This window comes from Cupressus sempervirens, chromosome 9, assembly GCF_028749045.1.
Source record: "Cupressus sempervirens isolate cs-2001-9-10 chromosome 9, ASM2874904v1, whole genome shotgun sequence".
NCBI classification, from domain to species: Eukaryota; Viridiplantae; Streptophyta; class Pinopsida; order Cupressales; family Cupressaceae; genus Cupressus; species Cupressus sempervirens.
The window spans coordinates 336,555,546-336,574,395 of record NC_143126.1 but is presented as its reverse complement, the minus strand read 5'-3'; the positions used below and the strand labels follow the sequence as shown (position 1 = coordinate 336,574,395).

General features: G+C 37.6%; 1 protein-coding gene across 1 annotated transcript in view; it reads left to right on the top strand.

The window, feature by feature from the left end:
• The first annotated feature begins 3,132 nt into the window (after positions 1–3,132).
• The window catches only part of GRV2 (DNAJ heat shock N-terminal domain-containing protein), a 234,639-nt gene continuing 218,921 nt past the window's right edge, over positions 3,133–18,850 (top strand). The window contains exon 1 of the mRNA XM_089800047.1: positions 3,133–3,913. Within this exon, the coding sequence (XP_089656173.1) occupies positions 3,378–3,913 (536 nt within the window). The 5' untranslated portion in view covers positions 3,133–3,377. The remainder of the gene's footprint in view (positions 3,914–18,850) is intronic.

Sequence of the window (18,850 nt, the reverse complement as noted above, 5' to 3'; positions counted from 1 at the left end):
ATATATACATATGTGTATACATATCTGTATATGTATGATATGTATATACATGTATACACATATGTATATATGTATCTATACATGTATAGATATGAATATACATATGTGTATACATGTATATACATATACATATATGTATATACATGTATACACATATGTATATACATGTATACACATATGTATATGTATCTATACATGTATATATACATGTATGTGTAGATGTATATGTATCTATACATGTATATGTATACATATACACATATACATGTATATATACATGTATGTGTAGATGTATACATATACATATACATGTATATGTGTGGATGTATACATATATGTATATGTGTATACATATACATGTATATGTGTATACATATACACATATACATGTATATGTATACACATATACATATATATGTAGATATACATGTACATATAGATGTACATATGTATCTATACCTATATATGTATACATATACACATATACATATATATGTATATATACATGTAAACATAGATGTACATATACATAGATGTGTATATATATATATATATATATATATATATATATATATATATATATATAGCCACACACACACTCACAAACACATCCGTAAATTTAAATGAGATTTTTTTTTGTGTGAACTCATGAACCCAATATGTATGTATGTATATATGTGCGTATACATATATATATGTATATGTATACATGTATATGTATATTTATATCTATATCTATAGTCACACACACACGAACCCACCCATAAACCTAAATGAGATTTTATTTTTGTTCGAACCCACGAATTTGAACTCGAACCCAAACCTTGAACCCGAATCGGTAACTTAGAGTTTATTTAATAATCAATCATTTTTTTATATTGAGACTATTATTATTTTTTATAGCATAGTTGTTTTATCAATTTTGCACTTAGAACTTCTTAAATGATAATACAAATATAAATTTCATCTTATCCTAGTGGAGGGAACATGCTAGTCCCACTATAGATACATATACATATACATATGTGTATGTGTGTGTGTGTGTGTGGCCACTCACACTCACAAACACACCCATAAACTTAAATGAGATTTTTTTTGTTTGAACCCATGAACCCAATATATATGTGTGTATACATACATATATGTATATGTATATATGTGTGTATACATGTATATATGTATATGTATATCTATAACCACACACACACGAACCCACCCATAAACCTAAATGGAATTTTATTTTTGTCTGAACCCATGAACCTGAACTCGAACCCAAACCCTGAACCCGAATCGGTAACTTAGAGTTTATTTAATAATCAATCAATTTTTTATATTGAGACTATTATTATTTTTATAGCATAATTGTTTTATCACTTTTGCGCTTAGAACTTCTTAAATGATAATAAAAATATAAATTTCATCTTATCCTAGTGGAGGGAACATGCTAGTCCCGCCACTGTCTTCAAGCAATGTTAACACTAGCCCCTTATACATCAAGGTAGCATGTCAAGGGAGATGCTCATTACATGGGCATTACTCTTGTAAATTCAACAATGTAAAATGAACTAACCTCCACAGTAGTATTACTCACTAATCTTGTTCTCCTCATTGCCTCTGCTTTCTTAACGACTTCACCATAATACATTTAAGCTTCAACATCATGTGCTATACCACTTCTACATCACTCTTATGAAGATTTTTGGAAATTCACAATTGCAGATTGCAGTAACCCATGTTGAATATGTGTAAGCTTCAGCATCATGTGTTATACCACTTCTAGATCACTACTCCAAATGATATTTAAAAGATAATATAGATAAAAAAATAGCAAGGAGAAAAACTAAACTCGTAAACTAAAATGATTTGCAATCACATTTTAAAAAAATAATTTAAATATATAATTATTTGATATGTTATACTTGTCACAAAGAAAAATATATATTAATTTCCGATAGAGATGGAGAGAGAGAAATAGAGGGAGATGAGAAGAGAGAGAGATTGCAAAGAAGAGGGATATGGTTTGAGGGAGGGAGAATGGAGATAACGAGAGATGTGTAAAGGGAAGAGCAAGAGAGAGTAAGGAGATAGGGTATGAGGATGGATATTGAGAAGAAGAGGGATATGGTGATGAGAGGAAGAGATAAAGGGAGAGAGGGGGAATAAAATATATAAAGAAGAGAGAATGATAGAGGGAGAAAAATAAAGATCAAGATGGAGATATGAAGTGATATATAGTAGGTAGAGAGAGATATATATAGGGATAGAGAGGGACAAAGACATAGAGAGGAGGAGATGGGGAAGAAATATGGATATAGGGAAGAGAGATATGAGGAGAAGAAAATACATTTTTAATGAGAGAAGAGAAAGGGGTAGATAGAGATGGTATGGATAAATAAGGGAGACATAAGGAAAAAATGTGCATGTGTGAGAGACAACGAGAGAGGGGGAGAGAGAGGGAGAGACAAAGATAATGGGGATGAAAGATATAAATATATAAAGAAGAGAGAATGCGTGATATATATAGATAAAGATAAAGGTATAAAGAGATCTATAGAGAGGGGTAGTGATGGGGAGATATATCTAGGGACATAAAGAAAATAAAATAGAGATAGAGATAGAGGGAGAGATAAGGAAAAATAAAGATGGACGAATAAAGGGAGGGAGATGGGTCTAGATATGGGGAGGAGATACATGAGAGTTATATATTGGGAAAGAAGTTTGACAAGCTGACAAGAATATTTATATTTTTTGATGACATAAATAGATAAAGATATAAGAGATGAAGACAAATGAAAAGTGATAGAATAAGATAGAGAGATGTAAATAGAGCTAGAGGGACATAAAGATAGACATTCATAGAGAGGAAAATAGGATTATAAAAAGACTAGAAAAAGAAACATAGAGATTTTCACAAAGAATAGTGCTACAGAAAGGTAAGTACTTATAGAAAGGAAAACAAGTCATAATTGCTCATCAATATATATCTATTGCACACCAAGGTGCCATTGCCATTGGACCTCTTTTTGGTATAGTATGTAATTTTTTTAATTCTAGTTAAGGTACTAGCAAAGCAACAAGGAAAATACGAGGAAAGCGAGCTTATATTTTAGTCGAGAGCTTTTTCGTTTCCTTGCTTTTAGCGAAGATTTAACTTTGGACAATTCTTTTCGCCAACAGAAGAGGGTTGAGAAAGAAAAGCCATATAATTATGGAGGGTGGAAACAGGGGGATGTAGTGCTGAATTCTAATTCGGGTCCTCTTGGCCGTAGCCCTGTTTTATCTTTTACCCATGCTCTTGCACAGGTAATCGGACAAGGTTGGTTGTAGTCGAGTCAGTTTTTTCTGAGTTGGGGTTGAATTGTGGGGATGTGAGATGGATGGAATGTGGAGGTGACGATCCTTCCACTTCCAGTAGGGAGAAGTTGGAAGAAGAGCTGGGGGCGAATCAGTCTAAGAGGGGCGGAAGCAGCACATCGGCAGAAAGAACAAAGTGGTGGGGTTGGTTGCTGCTCCGCCCGAATGCGAATCGCACCCGCTACCTGCAGGACCTCCCCAACATGGATTTTGTAAGTAGACACGCAGGGGCAGGGGCAGGGGCAGGGACAAGCGAGGGCGGTGGCGGTCCCTCGGGTTCCTCATCTGTTGGAATCGCCGAGGAGGTGGATTACATAGCGCGTTATTTGGTAACGAAGCATTCATGGCGAGGAAGGTACAAGAGGATCCTGTGCATAGCGCAAGGGGAAATAAGCACGGTGGATCCGGGCACCTTGGCTCTCACCAATTTATACAATTTTCAAAATGATTTCGAGGCAGCTTCGCCCCTCTTTGGACGAGACGATAATGCATACGAATTCACCCTTAGTGTCCGCTCCGATGGCCGTGGCAAATTCAAGCCGATCAAATTTTCATCCAGGTCTCTTCTTCCATCTGTCGCTTTTTTATTAATTTCTCGTGACATTCTTTTCCACCTTGGCATCAATGTGCTTTCTCATCTTTATTGCCCAGATGGTGCCAATTCATCCTGATTTGGGTTTTAAATTCTCTATCAAAACATTTATCGAAGTTCAGCCAGCAATGCGTATTAAAGATTATTTCTGTTAGAGAAAACAAACTTTGTTTTGTGACAATCTCACATTTATAACAAGTGGGAGGCAGTGAAGGCCTATAAGGCACACCCTAACCCGAGAGATGAAAATCCGAAACACTTAATTATATCTTACTTTTCTGCACCTACCTGCAAATGATCATATTTCTTGTGTGCTCCGGAGGTTCCATTGCTTTGTGATTATTAGCAGTACAAGAGTGGGAGGTCATCATAGTAATTATTAATCCTTATAAAATAGTTATCATCGTGATGACTTGAGTATGCAAATACAACACGTTGTGGAACATTCTCAAGGCACAATATCTATGATAATATCACGTAATGTAAGTCTCCATTCCCTCAAAATAATGAATGCCGGTTGTGACAGTCCCACATTGATAAACTGTGAGGCAAACACCGTTTATGAAGTACAACCTTACTCAAACCTTGGTCAGTGTTGAAAGAGGTTAGATGGTGAAAGCCCAAAGTGGATTATACTTATTGTTCCTCTTCCCTGCTGACAATTTTTTTGAGATGCTTGTGTATTCTCCGGGTCCCATGTCTTCTAATTTTAAGCAATATTCAAGAGCATCAGGTCATTATGGTGATGAATTGTCATCAATGCGAGGTTTATCTAATTAATATGTTTTGAAACTCTATCAAATTTCAGAATGTTAATTTTAAATACAACTAATACTAATCAATATTATTATTCATTCAAGACATATGACATATTTATAGGAGTTTCATCTCCTATATTATAAAAGAATTGTTATACCTTCTATAATCACTCATTTATATAGACAAGCTGTTTTAGAAACTCATAATACAAACACTCACTCATCAATCTTTTTATTTATGACAAACTAAATAACCTACAAGAATGGTGTAATATTCCCAACATTTCCTTCACAGGGACTTGAGTTTTAGTAGTAACACCAATGGGTAATTATGGGTTTGCAAGTGATAATGATAGTGGACATTGTGAGAGGATAATTTGTGATACGATGACAATATAGGTGATAAGTTCATTATATGGTGTACTTCTCTTCCCAACTTAAAAGTGTAGCTATGCTTAGGTAGCAAAGAGGAGAAAGGATTGAAAACTGTTTTTTACGACAAAAAATAAAATAAGAAATATAGATGAACGATAAAATGATTAAATACAACAAATTAGTTTACCAATAATGAATTGCGGTGAGCAAATAACCCGTGTGAAGCTCTTGTAAATGATGATAAAGTTGCATGTATCCGGAAAATGGGCAACCCTAAGGAATGCACAACAAAACGGATCATACGAAAGTGAGTTTTGACATATTGCAACAAAAACTTTGTGATAGATGGAGACAAACGAATCACTATAGGGAGTGGTTGAATGTATAGGAAACTAAACTAAAACAAAATACAATAGTCTATATATATTACATTGACAAGTGACTGCTGGTAACTTGGTTTTTGTGATGCTTGCTGCTTAGTGATGCCAAATAACAGCTTTCATCACTAAAGATTTAGTCCACTACAATACACTAGAAACCATGGTTACCAGGAGACCCGTCTCCCCCCTAAAAGTGGCGTCTCGGAGACCGAGACGCGTCTCAGAGACTTTTTGCGTCTCCGGAGACCTCAAAAAAGGTTGGAGACTTCATGACGAAGTCTCCTAAAGTCTCCCCGTCTCCTAATCCAAAAAGTGAAGTCTCCCCGAAGTCTCCTGATAAAATATAAATGTAAAATATAATATTAAATAATTTTATATATTTTAGCCCTCATTTAAATGTTTTTAATGCAAAAATCTAAGGTACTATATGAATTCTGTAACAACTGCTTGGTGATGTACGTCACCTACAGGAACACGATACAAGTCTAAGACAACATATTGGAAGCTGTACAGGATTGCAGTAAAGATCCCAAATCACATAAATTTATGCGACTGAGGAATTAGGGTGCAAAAACTGTTGTTAGTGCATTAGAAGATAGTATTACATATGTTACAGAAATCTGATATGCAAATGCTTGATAATAGTATTATTCCTCATGAAAACCAAGCATCTATTTGCTGATAAAGACTCAGCGATAACAGTGATAGACTAGAGGTTTTATGTATGTTAACATGAATGTATTTGGTCCCGTATTTCTGTTTTTTCAAGAGGATATCATGTTTCAGTTTGATGTATAAGTCGTATTTGTTATTCGTACCTGTTTATCTGATGTTGGCAATATCCTAGTACCAATATAGGAATCTTTGTTAGTTCAATCTGTGTAACTGGAAAAAAAACACTATTACAAAATGATTTAATCCCTTTTAAACTAAGCAATCCTAACTCTTAGTTAGAAAATAGAAATCCTAAGTGTGTCTCTATGCATGTATCAATGTTGAATAATTCAATAATTTTCACAAATTTTTTGTAGCAATGCCAATTTGTCAGGTTTTAAAATCTATTTCAGTAATATACTTCTGTGTCTGACCGCTTATTATTATTATAATCTTTGACAGTTTGACTCTATGAATCTATTTTAATTTTTAATGTGACAACACTAGTATTATTAATTTATTATTTACTTTAGTCTTTTAGTCTTACGGTATTACTATTTTGAAATTTTGAAATTTTGTATTTACTTTTAGTATTAGACTCTTTAAGTTTAAACTATTAAAAATTTATTTTAAAAAAAAAAAGAAAAAAATTGCCGTCTCCAAGTACCCTCGTCTCCTATTTGAAAAATTGCCGTACCGGTACCAGTACCAGTACCGGAGACCTCAAAGTCTCCCCGTCTCCTGGTGACCTTGCTAGAAACACATTACCAAAGTTTAGTTGCCTAACAATGCTTGAAGATTATCATTCTTAGAATTTACTATTATTTTATTTCTTAAACAACTACATATAGAAACACAGAGATTTAAGTAACAATTTGGTGCTATCTCAAACGGTGAGGTCCTTTTGTAGCCCCTCAGTGAAGCTCTCTTTTGAAATAAATTGCTTATACAACTTGAAACATTGGCCATTATCATGAAAAACCATTTAGTAAGAATTGACCTTGCATTGTTCTACTACACAATTGCTACTAACAGACTCCATCTCATTCAACCCAAGCCACAATGTATGAAATTTGAATATGGAATCCTACAATTGGGGTGTCAGATAGCAGTGCCCAATTGCCTTGTTGAAATGATTGCTCATCCTTGCTGACTAAATCAACAGTGATAGGAAAAATACACTTTTACCCTTGATCTTTGACTATCTCCCAAGGTGGACCAAAGCATGAAAAACTGTTCTGGAGTTAAGCCATTTTCCTAGAATTTCCATTGAGCTGAACGTCGTTCTTCACATGGTTCTATCCAAAGAATATTGACAATCTAGTCCAATAGGTTCTCCACGTTATCTAGTAGAGAGACATAGCAGAAACATTCACATGACCACATAACTGGCAAGGCTATAAGAATTTAATCTGGTAAGGCAGGGGTTTGCAATTTAGTAATTTAATGTATGATTTTCTTTACAATCATGAACATAGATTAATGAACGGGTATCTAATTATATCTTTCACATTTGGCATTGATCAATGATCAAGCAACATATATTCATACTATGAAATGACTAAGTTTTGCAATTATACACGTTTCTCTTATTTTTTTGTATATATAATGCATACGTACGTGTGTGTGTGTGTGTGTGTGTGTATACACACATACACACACACTCACGAACCCACTCATAAATCTAAATGGGAATTTTTTTTTGTCCAAATCCATGAACCCGAACCTTGAACCCAAATTGGTAACTTAGAGTTTATTTAATAATCAGTCAATTTTTTATATTGAAACTAATATTGCTTTTTTATCAATTTAGCGCTTAGAACTTTTTTTAATGATAATAAAATACAAATTTCATCTTATCCTAGTGGAGGGGACATGCCAGTCCTGCCGCTAGCAATGTTAACACTAGCCCCTTATACATCAAGGTAGCATGCTATGGGGGGATGCTCATTACATGGGCGTTACTCTTGTAAATTCAACAATGAAAAATGAACTGACCTCTATAGCAGGATTACTCACTAATCCTGTTCTCATTGTTGCCTCTGCCTTCTTAACGACTTCACCATAATATGTGTAAGCTTCAGCATCATGTGCTATACCACTTCTAGATCACTCTTATGAAGATTTTTGGAAAGTCACAATTGCAGATTGCAGTACCCCATGCTGAATCCTTCTAAAAATGGCTTAAGTCAGATTATATGACTTCAAGATAAGTGATTGCGGCGGCCACATATACCCCAAATTTCATCTCCAATGCTAGTAATGCTGGAATGTATGTACTTAGTGCTCTCCCCATGTGATACCACTGATTCACTTTCCCAATCTCAGATTTTTTCTGAACCGTTTGGTTTAATGCCATTGAAAGAAGATTCCCGTAGAGGGAATACTTTATTATATAGCTTTCCCTATGCCTTCCTTTGCTCAGGAATTAGTTTACAATTGCTGGCAATCACCTTGCATTAATCTCAAATACATCTTCAAAGACAAAAGGTGGAAATTTATGTGCCTTGAGATCAATCTTTTCTTGGTGGCTGACCTGAAGGTGTGGAAATAAATGAGGATGTAGAAAACAGCAGTACTATAGGATGTAGAAAACAACACATAAGGATCCAGATATTATAGTTCTTATCTCCAAAATTCTACACTCATGCTGGAATGCTGATTCTTTCTCAAATGGTTCCTTCTTGCCAATTCCTCACTTGGGAGCCATTTTCCATGTGCTACTGTAACAATATTTAAAATGGACCAGACATCATCACAGTGGAGTATCTTATTTGAACTTGAACTCCATTGCTTGGTAAATTTGAGTAATTTCACCAAGTGAATGCAACCACTGCATGCCATAGACAATGTGGATTTCTTCCAATCCCACGACATAGGAGTCATCTTTGACTTTCCTGAAAATAAATTGGGCTATTGTGTTGATAATTTAATACCCTACAAGGAATAATATGGTTGTTTAGATGCATAAATTTAAACCCATCGAACCATTTTGTATCAAAATCTTTCTTGGAAATCAAATCTGGATCTATAGGATTGCTAGTGGCCCCAGGATCAATCAACACTGTCACTTTGTGACTTTGCAAGATTCGCTGAACTCTCAAAACGTGGTAATTACTTTTCTCAGAAAGAATAGCAAGAGTTCCTGTTGGGATCACTTATTCTTCTTTCCTCTCTGGCTCTATCTCTTTAATCATGGCCATAGCTTCTGTTATTTCTATTGTTGACTCTTCTTCAGAAATAATCTGTATGTAGTGTATTTACCCCTTTCCTGAACATCTATGTCCCAGTGCTTTGATTGGGAGAGCCCAACCGTCCTTGATCTGGCCTTTCATGCATCTAGTTCTCGATTAATGGTGACTCGTGAATACCGAGCCAGCACCTGCCCAAATTTAAAGACCACCTCTACGCCTGTCACCTCGAGGGTATTGAGTTGTGAAGCACTCAAACACAGATGTACTGCAGTTTGTGATGCCTAGAATATATTTGATGCACTCTTGGTCAGAATAAAACCCTCATAATACAGATTTTGCAGTTGTTGATGCTTGGGATATACTTACTGCACACCTGGTCACAGTCTCTTGCCACATTGATATTGATCTGATGAGATATATGAATTTTGGGCTTGCTGTTGATGCTCTAGACTCTGTCCCTCCGTCCTGTGAATTCTCTATACCCCCCACTTGTTTGCCCTAAAAATCTGTTCACTGCAGTATGTATAGGTCCTTCTTAAGGCACTGGCTCCAAGATCATATTATTCATCATGAAATCTGCAGATTTATGATAGTGATTTAACTGGTTTTAGACTTGACCCCTTATGTGTAGCATATGGGATGAATAATGAAGGAAACGGCGACAATAAAAAATAATTTGAAATTCAGAGTTAGAAAGTGCCATAAAAGTCTGATCTAGTGAGGCAGTGGTTTCATCCTGAGCTCAGCGTGTCCTCTGGGTTGTTCTCATTGCAGAGCAGAAAACGGCAGCTGAAATCAGCAAATTGATCTAAACAGCCTAGGGTTTATCTAATTTTTTAATCAGTTGTGATACAATAAACTTAAGATCAAAATCTGCAAAGAACTGAAAAGAACCTAGGGTTTCCAGAATTTTTTAATAAGATCTGCACAACTTCACGAAACAGAATGAAGATCACAGTTCATAGAGTTGACATTTATCTGCCCACTTATCCTGCACAGCAATTGGGATAAGAACTTAGGAAAAATGGAATGCATGCACAGAAAAATACTTGAAGGGGTCAGGTTTTTGTCCAACCTCTTCACACTTGACACGGATTTCATCTTGCAAGCTTCCATTTGGGAAAAAATTCACCAAACTTATGACTAAATTTACGCAGCCAACAAACTTCTATTCATAGTTGAAAAACTTGGACTCGACAATAACTCGACTGACCCAATTTTTTCGGAAAACTTGGCAAAAACAATCAGCAATAAATTGGCATTTTTATGGAAATCTGAGATTTCCATCATATTAATCAAAGTTAAATATTCATCAAATGTAATAATTGTTAAAATGTTAAAACATTGTATTTAGTAATTCACTATTTTTTTTGATCGATATTATTTCACTTTTGACTGGAGCTACGAACCAGTGATGCCACAAATCTGGGGGACCTCATTCCCTAATTCAACACACAAGACCTGTGAGTACGGAAGCTCAGCAGGGACTCTGAGCCCGAGGGATGCAACCAACACACTCCCAACGTGGGTCTAGCACAGGGTTCGTGAGCATTCCTAGCGCAGTGACGGTTCGAGAACTGAACTGGCTTTAACACCATTACCTCCATCTCCATCGGCTTGAACACTGTTCGGCATGAACACTGTAACCTTCATCTCCTGTCACGTGCACCAATCCACCAGCATTAACACTGCCCTTATCTCCACAAGCATGGCAACCTAGGTGGGTCCAACCCGCATGAACACGTCCAACCCGCATGAACACTGTTTTTGGGCCAAGCGGGGATTTGAACCTTGGTTGCACCATTAATAGTGCAACCACAACACCACTACACCACAAGGTGATCCCCAGTAATTCACTATTATTATTTATATATTTAAACTGTATTTAAAATATAAAAACTAGAATATTACGAAAACCAACGTATATTTACTAAGGGCTCACTATCAGTCGGGTATTTTTATTAATCAATTATTAATGTAAATAATTCTATTAATGAATATATCAATCAGTTATAATAATAATAATGCAGGACTAAAACTAAAACATAGATTTATATAATGACCTATACCATAGTGGCTGTGTCACTCGTTAAGTAGGCAGAGGATTAAATAAAGTTTATTACAAAACATTGATTAGGCATAAGCGACTTAAAGAAAAATGTGAATATCAGCCTCATCAGAGATGTGACCAAAAATGGAAGAGTGGAGAGACATGTCTTTCTTTGCTCATCGTTTCAGGCAGTCGAGTATAAGAAAGGAGTAGATTTCCCTGAGGAAAAAGGGTGAAAAGTCACTGGAGCTCAATCCTTGGTTTTGTGACAAGACACAATACATCCCTTAGTCGCTGTGATTATACAAGGTTGTCGTTTTTAAACATTATAATTATTAATTAGACTGAAATATACGCATGATGTGGCAATTTTTTGGAGGCTAAACTCGCTGCGTGAAAAACAAAAATGTGGCGCTGATTTTTTGTGCGATAATATTGCCCAGCTTGCAGAGTTCTGTGATATACCTCAGAGTTTTTCAACCATGCTCCTACTTATACCTATTCTAATTAGGGTTGGTGACAAAAAGAGACACCCAGGCTGTCCAACACATTTTTGGGACTGTTGTAGGTTTTCATGAGTGCTTTTGCAATGTCTAAATTTCACTGAATGAAATCTTTAGCTCTTGGAACATTATTATTGGAAACTAACAAATCCTTGAATGAAATGACATCATAACCATAGAGTGTCTCGAAAAGGGTCATAACTATAGACCTGTGAGTAAAATTATAGCAATACTCCCCCAGGTGCAACCATTTGAGTAGTGCGATTTGCTTGAGTAGTGCCATTTGCTGTTCTGTAGCATGTTTCCTTAAGTAATCTTCTATCCATTTGTTTAGAATCTCTGTTTGCCCATCAGTTTTGAGGATGATAGCTAGTGGTAGGGGTTAATTCCGTGTCTGTTAATTGAAAGATCTCTTGCCAAAACAAGTTAATAACTTGCTGTCTGTCACTAACAATGCTCCTTGGTAGCCCATGAAGTCAAATTTTAATCAAGGAGCAAATGGGCAACTTCTGGAGAAGAAATGGCATGGAAATGTGTGTGTTTAGTGAACCTATCAATAATCACATAGATAGAATCCTTAACTTGCAATTTTGGAATGCATGTAATGAAATCCATGGAAATGCAGTGTCTGCAACAAATTATCTGATTATACATGCGCTGTTTTATTTTGTTGTCACACTTTATATTACCTAGCATGCTTCAACATATCATGTTTAGGCCCTTCCATGAGGAACACTCCTTGCTTGCATGTCTTATAGTAGCCTGTATGGTTAGCAAGTGGTGTGTCCAGACATGCCTTCAAATTGTTTCCTTTACCTTTGATTTTAGTACAAGATACACTTAATTTTTCCAGAGGATGAGCTCATCGATTACATTGATCCTGTCATATTGCAATCTATCATCCAAAATGGCATTAGCAACTGTGTACTTATCATATTCAACTATTATGGAAGCCATCCAATCATCAGATTATCAGTCATAGTACAAAAATAAGGTTTCCTAGAGGGTGCATTAGTCACCACATTGTTCTTTCTCTTAAACTAGTAAAATACTCAATGTTAAAATCATAAGCTTGTAGTTTGCTTACCTATTTTGTTATCTATCATTTAAAACTTATGGTTGAGGAAGTATTTCAAGCTTTTATGATCTGTTTTGGTCACAAACATCCCACAAACCAAGTATTTTCTGAACTGCCATTGGGTGCCTACTCTGCATCAAAATTGCTCCGATCTCCACTTCTGAACCATTAAACTCCAGGACAAAACGAAGTGAGAAGTTTGGAATTGCTATAACTTGGCATGAGCTTATGACCTCCTTGAACTTGTCAAAAAGCTCTCTGTGCTGTAAGGCTCCAAGGGAAGGCTCATTTCTTTGTCAAATCTGTTGACGGGGCTGTGGAAACCCCTTCACAAACCCCCTATAATAGCTGCAAAGGCTCACAGATCCCCTCAAACATGATTTATTTCTTACTCTTCGCCAATCTTGTATTGTCTTGATCTTCTTATCCACACTAACCCCTTGGGCACTATTCTTATGCCTCAGATATAGTATATCAGTCAAGCCAAGTTCACATTTGAATGCTTTGGTGTAGAATGAATGTTGCTCAAGTACTCCAAGCAACACATCTATGTGCTTTAGATGATCATTTCGTGACTTCTCGTGTCTTCTGACAAATTAAAATTTCATCAAAGAAGACTAACACAAATTTTTCATTATGATCTGTTTTGATCACAAACATCCCACAAACCAAGTATTGTCTGAATTTGGTTAGTCAATGCATGGTAGCCAACAACTTGTCATAACTGAAGAAGCTATAATCTGTCTCCTTGTAATTCCTTCTCTCAAATGCCATTGGGTGTCTACTTCGCATAAAAACTGCTCCGAACCATTACACTCCAGAACAAAGGAAGTGAGATATCTGGAATGGACATAATTGGGCATGGGCTCATTACATCCTTGAGCTTGTTAAAAGGCTGTAATAGGAAATTTGTGCCCATCAAAGAAGAGTAGCACAATTTCTTGAATGATAAAATGAATACTGGATTCATGCAATGAATGAAGAGTGGTGAGTGAATTGGTCAACCCAAATATATTGCCCAAGCACTTGAACTGGTGAGTGATTCTGAAATTCGATAGTGTATCATGGACCCTTATTGATGATACCCTGATAGAAGTCAATCTGGGAGAGATACATTGTAATATGAAGCTCAGCTATTAACTCATTGACCTTGCGTATGGGATAGTGATTGCTTTCATTCTCATTGTCCCATCTTTTTTCTTCACCAATGCCACAGATGAAGCAAATGGGCTGGACATGGTTGTGTGTCCCAAATGCTCAATAGCTCCTTAATTGCCTTTTTAGTCTCTTCATTATACCTCCTTGGGTCTTGATACGGTGTATTGATGATAAGTTCTGCTCCTTCCTCAAGCTCAATCACATGCTGAAAGTTCCTATCCATTGGTAGACTAGAAGGGATTTCATCAAACTTCTTTGCATGTTTATCCAAGATGAACTGAATATCAAAATGGCAGGACCTCTCATCCTTAGATGAACTTATATGTATAATCAAGCATTCTACGATCCAAGCCACCTGGTCTCTTCCAAAAACTCTCCACCCTTTTGCCTGAAACTACCATAGGGCTCCCATTGGAAAGGTCGCAAAGAACTATCTCCTTCCTATCAGATTTGCACTTTTACTGTATGGTTTGATAACTTCTCCAACACCAACTCTGTCTTGCCAATGCCAATTATATAGAAATTCTCTTGCATCTTGTATCTTTTTTTTAAAAAGTCGAATTGCTGAATTCTTTGGTTGCATGGAATGGTACTTTTGTTTCCCAATTTAACAGTAAACATTTTTGAAAGCCTTCTATCGTCAAATCCATCTTGGCCACTAACCCTTCATCAATGAAACTGTGGGTGGCCCCACAATTAATCAAATTGTCAAGCTTTGTCCAAGCAAACTCCTTTAGAATGAAAAGCATAAATCTAAGTGTTTCTGATAGTGTTGCAAGCGTTCTGTATGCTGTTCTCCTCCTTAGTCATCATGTTTTGCCTCATTACCAACAACCTCAAGCCCTTGTGGGAAACTACTTCTATGTATTGTATTTGACCTTTTCCCAAGATCTGTGATCTGGCTGCCATGAAACTTATATGTGGAGCTTACGTTTTTTTCTTCAAATTCATCATTGGATTCTTCAACCCTATTTGGCTTATTGGGTAGTGCCTTTTGATGCGAGAAACACTTTTGAGGAGGCTTCCTGTGCTTGATCAGATGCATATTCTTGGGATAAAATTTTCCTCTGTTGAAATATCCCAAACTAGGATATTGTCTCGAATCTGATTTGGAATTTTGATTTTTGACATGATTTGCTTCATTTCATTGCAGAATAATAACATGCAGGCCATGCAAAGGAACAATATAGATTTCCAAGGAAATAGGTGATTACAAAGTCAAATCTATTGAAAATGATTATGATATAAAATATGCATGGCTATTAATAAATATACTGCTATTACAATGCTAGAACATGCTTAAAGTTTAGATGCAACATAACCACATGATTCCTCTACAATATCATCAAGCCCTTGTGAGATATCTCCAAATTATGGTGAATGGGATAACTGTGCACAAAACTGAACAATGTAATACACCTGCGAATCGAGAAAGGCTGAAAGGAATCCACCGAGGGGCCTGATCTGGGTTATTGACCAAATCACCAAATCAGCTTGGGTTTCCGTCCTCGGGTTTTACTAGACCTTTAAGCAAAGCTTCAAGCTCACAGAGAAAAGACTCAAAATGAAAATAACAATCTCCAAATGCCTTTGCATTGCCCTTTTTCCTTCGTTTATAGTAGTAACCTTTTCCCTATTTTGAGAGAAATACTTTATTTTATTTCCCTCCAAAATGGAACTTTATGTTATAATTTAATTTTAACATTATAAGAAAGCCACTTTATTAATTAAGTGACTTCTAATAATACTTATTTTATTGAAGTCACTTTTACTAAAGTTAATTAGAAAAAGGCCATCCATTAATATTTAATTTATTTGGACAACTTCAAAATATTTAGTTTAGTTAATTTATTTCGTTGACATTTGGGGACATTATGTTTACCGTACAGGGTAAAGATACTTTAACGCATGTAGTATAGCACGATACAACACAGAACAGATACTTTATTCATATATGCAATATGCACTCAATGCTTACAATTCGAATACAATGATTACAACGATGATCCAAAGTCCATTTCAGACGGTGTACATATACCTTCCCAAAGCGGCGACTCAAGTGTCACGTGCCCATTCGGATACTATTCTATCCGTCGGCTACACTATAGAATTTACCGACAACATCATCCCCCCCCCAAAAGAAAAGTTGTCTTCGGATAACAATACAACAAAACTTAAAAAATAACCCACTAGTACATCAATGCATAAATACTAAATAGAGGGATGCGTCACTGACGTAGTGGCCGTCCACGCCCTCGACTCGTTCAGCTCCGCCCGTAGCTTGTAGACTTGCTCTTTCCTAACCTTGAGTTCTGCTTCTGCCTCCATCTGAAGCTCTAAAGCTGATTGTATCATCCTTGCAATTTCTCCCAACTCTTTCTCCTTCTATGTTGCTACTTGTTCCTTTTTCGGTACCAACCTCTGTAGCTAACTCTGTCTGTCTAACAGGGTTGCCCTCCCGGATTCCCAGGCTGCCCTCTTTGTGGCTAACCTCATAGCTGACTCCTTCCGAGCCCTCTTAGCTGCTCCCTGATCTGCCTGGCTCCTCCAGATAGTGTAATATGCCTCCTTGTATAACTTCACTATCTCATGAGTCAAAGCCTCTTCTTGGCTCTCCATACTAGGATCTCTCATCGTGGCCCAATCCTATCACATCTTTGTAGTCTCCACATCCGGCCATCCCCGCTCCTCAAAATAGACTGTAAAGGTAGCCGGGCATCCTAATCTCATAAAGGATATCACTCGCTCTGGCTCCTTCACTACTGAGTCCAATGCCTGAGTCTCTGCCAAAACTAACACCTAGCGAGCCCGAGTTGCTAGAGCTGCTACATTAGCAAGAAATGCCTCTCTCATCCCTACCTCCCACGCTACTGGATGTTCCTGTTGCACACCCATAGCCCTCTCCACTGCTTCCGCCATACGCTCAATAGCGCTATGCAGTAATCCTTCAGCTTGTGTCTGCCCAACCTCCTGTGTTTGCAATGGGTTCTCCTTCGGAACTGCTTCCTGTGTGGGTGTTGGCAAGTACGCCACTTGAGGTGCCGGGGTTCGGTGGAACCGCGTACTCGGGTAAGCACTCAACTTTTGGGTTCGACTCTCTCTGTCTCTCTCAGGTGATGCTAGCAGTGTCGTATCTACTGTAACCACTGCATCAGAACCCACTACATCCAATCAAACACCTGATGCCCCCAACTCCTCGCCTGTTGGTACCTCCATTACCCCTATCTCTGTGTCCATCTTATTATCAGGTACCAATGTCTCATCTCCAGCCTTTGGTAAAGTCTCACGAGCCGACTCCATCGTTACCTCTAGAGCGGCTATCTCTGTTGGTGATGGATGTGCCTCTGCTACTGCCTCTAGAATAGCTCGTGTCTCTACGGCAGGCTGCGTCATAGCCAAAACTGGTGTCATCACTACTGGCTGCTTGAATTGAACAAAACCTAGAATGCCATGTATGCCAATAGGAGCCAAATGTGCTGTAGCTGAAAGTGCAGGCCATGGGAATCTCAATGGCGTAGTTTTAATTACCTCTACCTCTTCGTCCTCTTCCTCTTCCCCATCAGTCCCACTCTCCTCTGAAGAAGTCTCCTCTCGACCACTGTCTATGTTTCCACCGTCTGGCCTCGGTCGTTTCTGTCTGATGGTTTTGGTGCCAAGTGTATCCAACTGCCTCCACTACATAACCGGTGGTTTGCTAGGCGTGAGTGGTCCTGGTTTGGCCTCTAGTACATCATTGGGGATCATCTGCGTCACTGCATCTAGGAACAGGCCGATGGCATAATGTGGCATGTAGAATGTCTTGTGCTGCAATGTCACGAATTCCGACATCCATTTTGCCAACAATGCTGCCGAGTCATATACCCTGCTGTGCAAAATCCCGTTCATCATTGCTACATGTGGAAATGAAATATCCGAGGTGCGGCTAGAACTTGTGAGGCGACTCTTCACGATGTCCATCAAACAATGCCAGTGACCTTACTGTATATTGGATTTCTTCAACCCTCTGCCCTTTGATGTGTCTGAAAGGACCTCTTGTTCTACTTGTGACAAGTCCCCACAAACGAGCTATATCAATTGCATCTTTACTTCCTGGCTCATCTTTTTAGGCTTACTTTCTATTTTCCTTCCACCTTGAGCATGGCCAGGTATCCCAAATACCCGTGTGAAGTCGGCCGGTTTGAATGACACTACTAAGTTGCAACCAAGATATTCAAACATACTAGTTCGAGAGAACCTGTCATACGTTTCTATCATTATGCGTAGAAAATTTTCGTAGTCTCTGATACAAAATACTGGCATTTAAACCACCCATTCTACTTGTGCTTTCTGGATACTATCCTTCACCTGGTGGTTCTCTGGAGTCTCCTTCCACCACTTCCAGCATTTTGCACCATTTAACCCTTCGAATGTAACACTCTGCATTGTAGGAATATCTGTCGCAACCGGCTATTTTGGTTGCTTTACTTTCTTCTTACTTGGACCTGCACTAGTCCCTCCTGCTACACGGACTCCGGATGGCAATGTCTTCACATTCCTGTTCATGGCTGAGTCTTCGTACAATTTCTTTTTCCAAGCCCTTTTGCCAACTGACTGCATAACTGTCACTTTGTCGTTTTGCTAGATAGATCACAAACCGTTAGTTTAGTTGCTTCCCCGTACAAACTTGTTACAAAATCCCTCTCCTGCCTTAGCGTCCGTACGGATCCGTACGACTCTCCTTCAAAGCTCTGTGAACGGCTTCTACCCTGCCCACC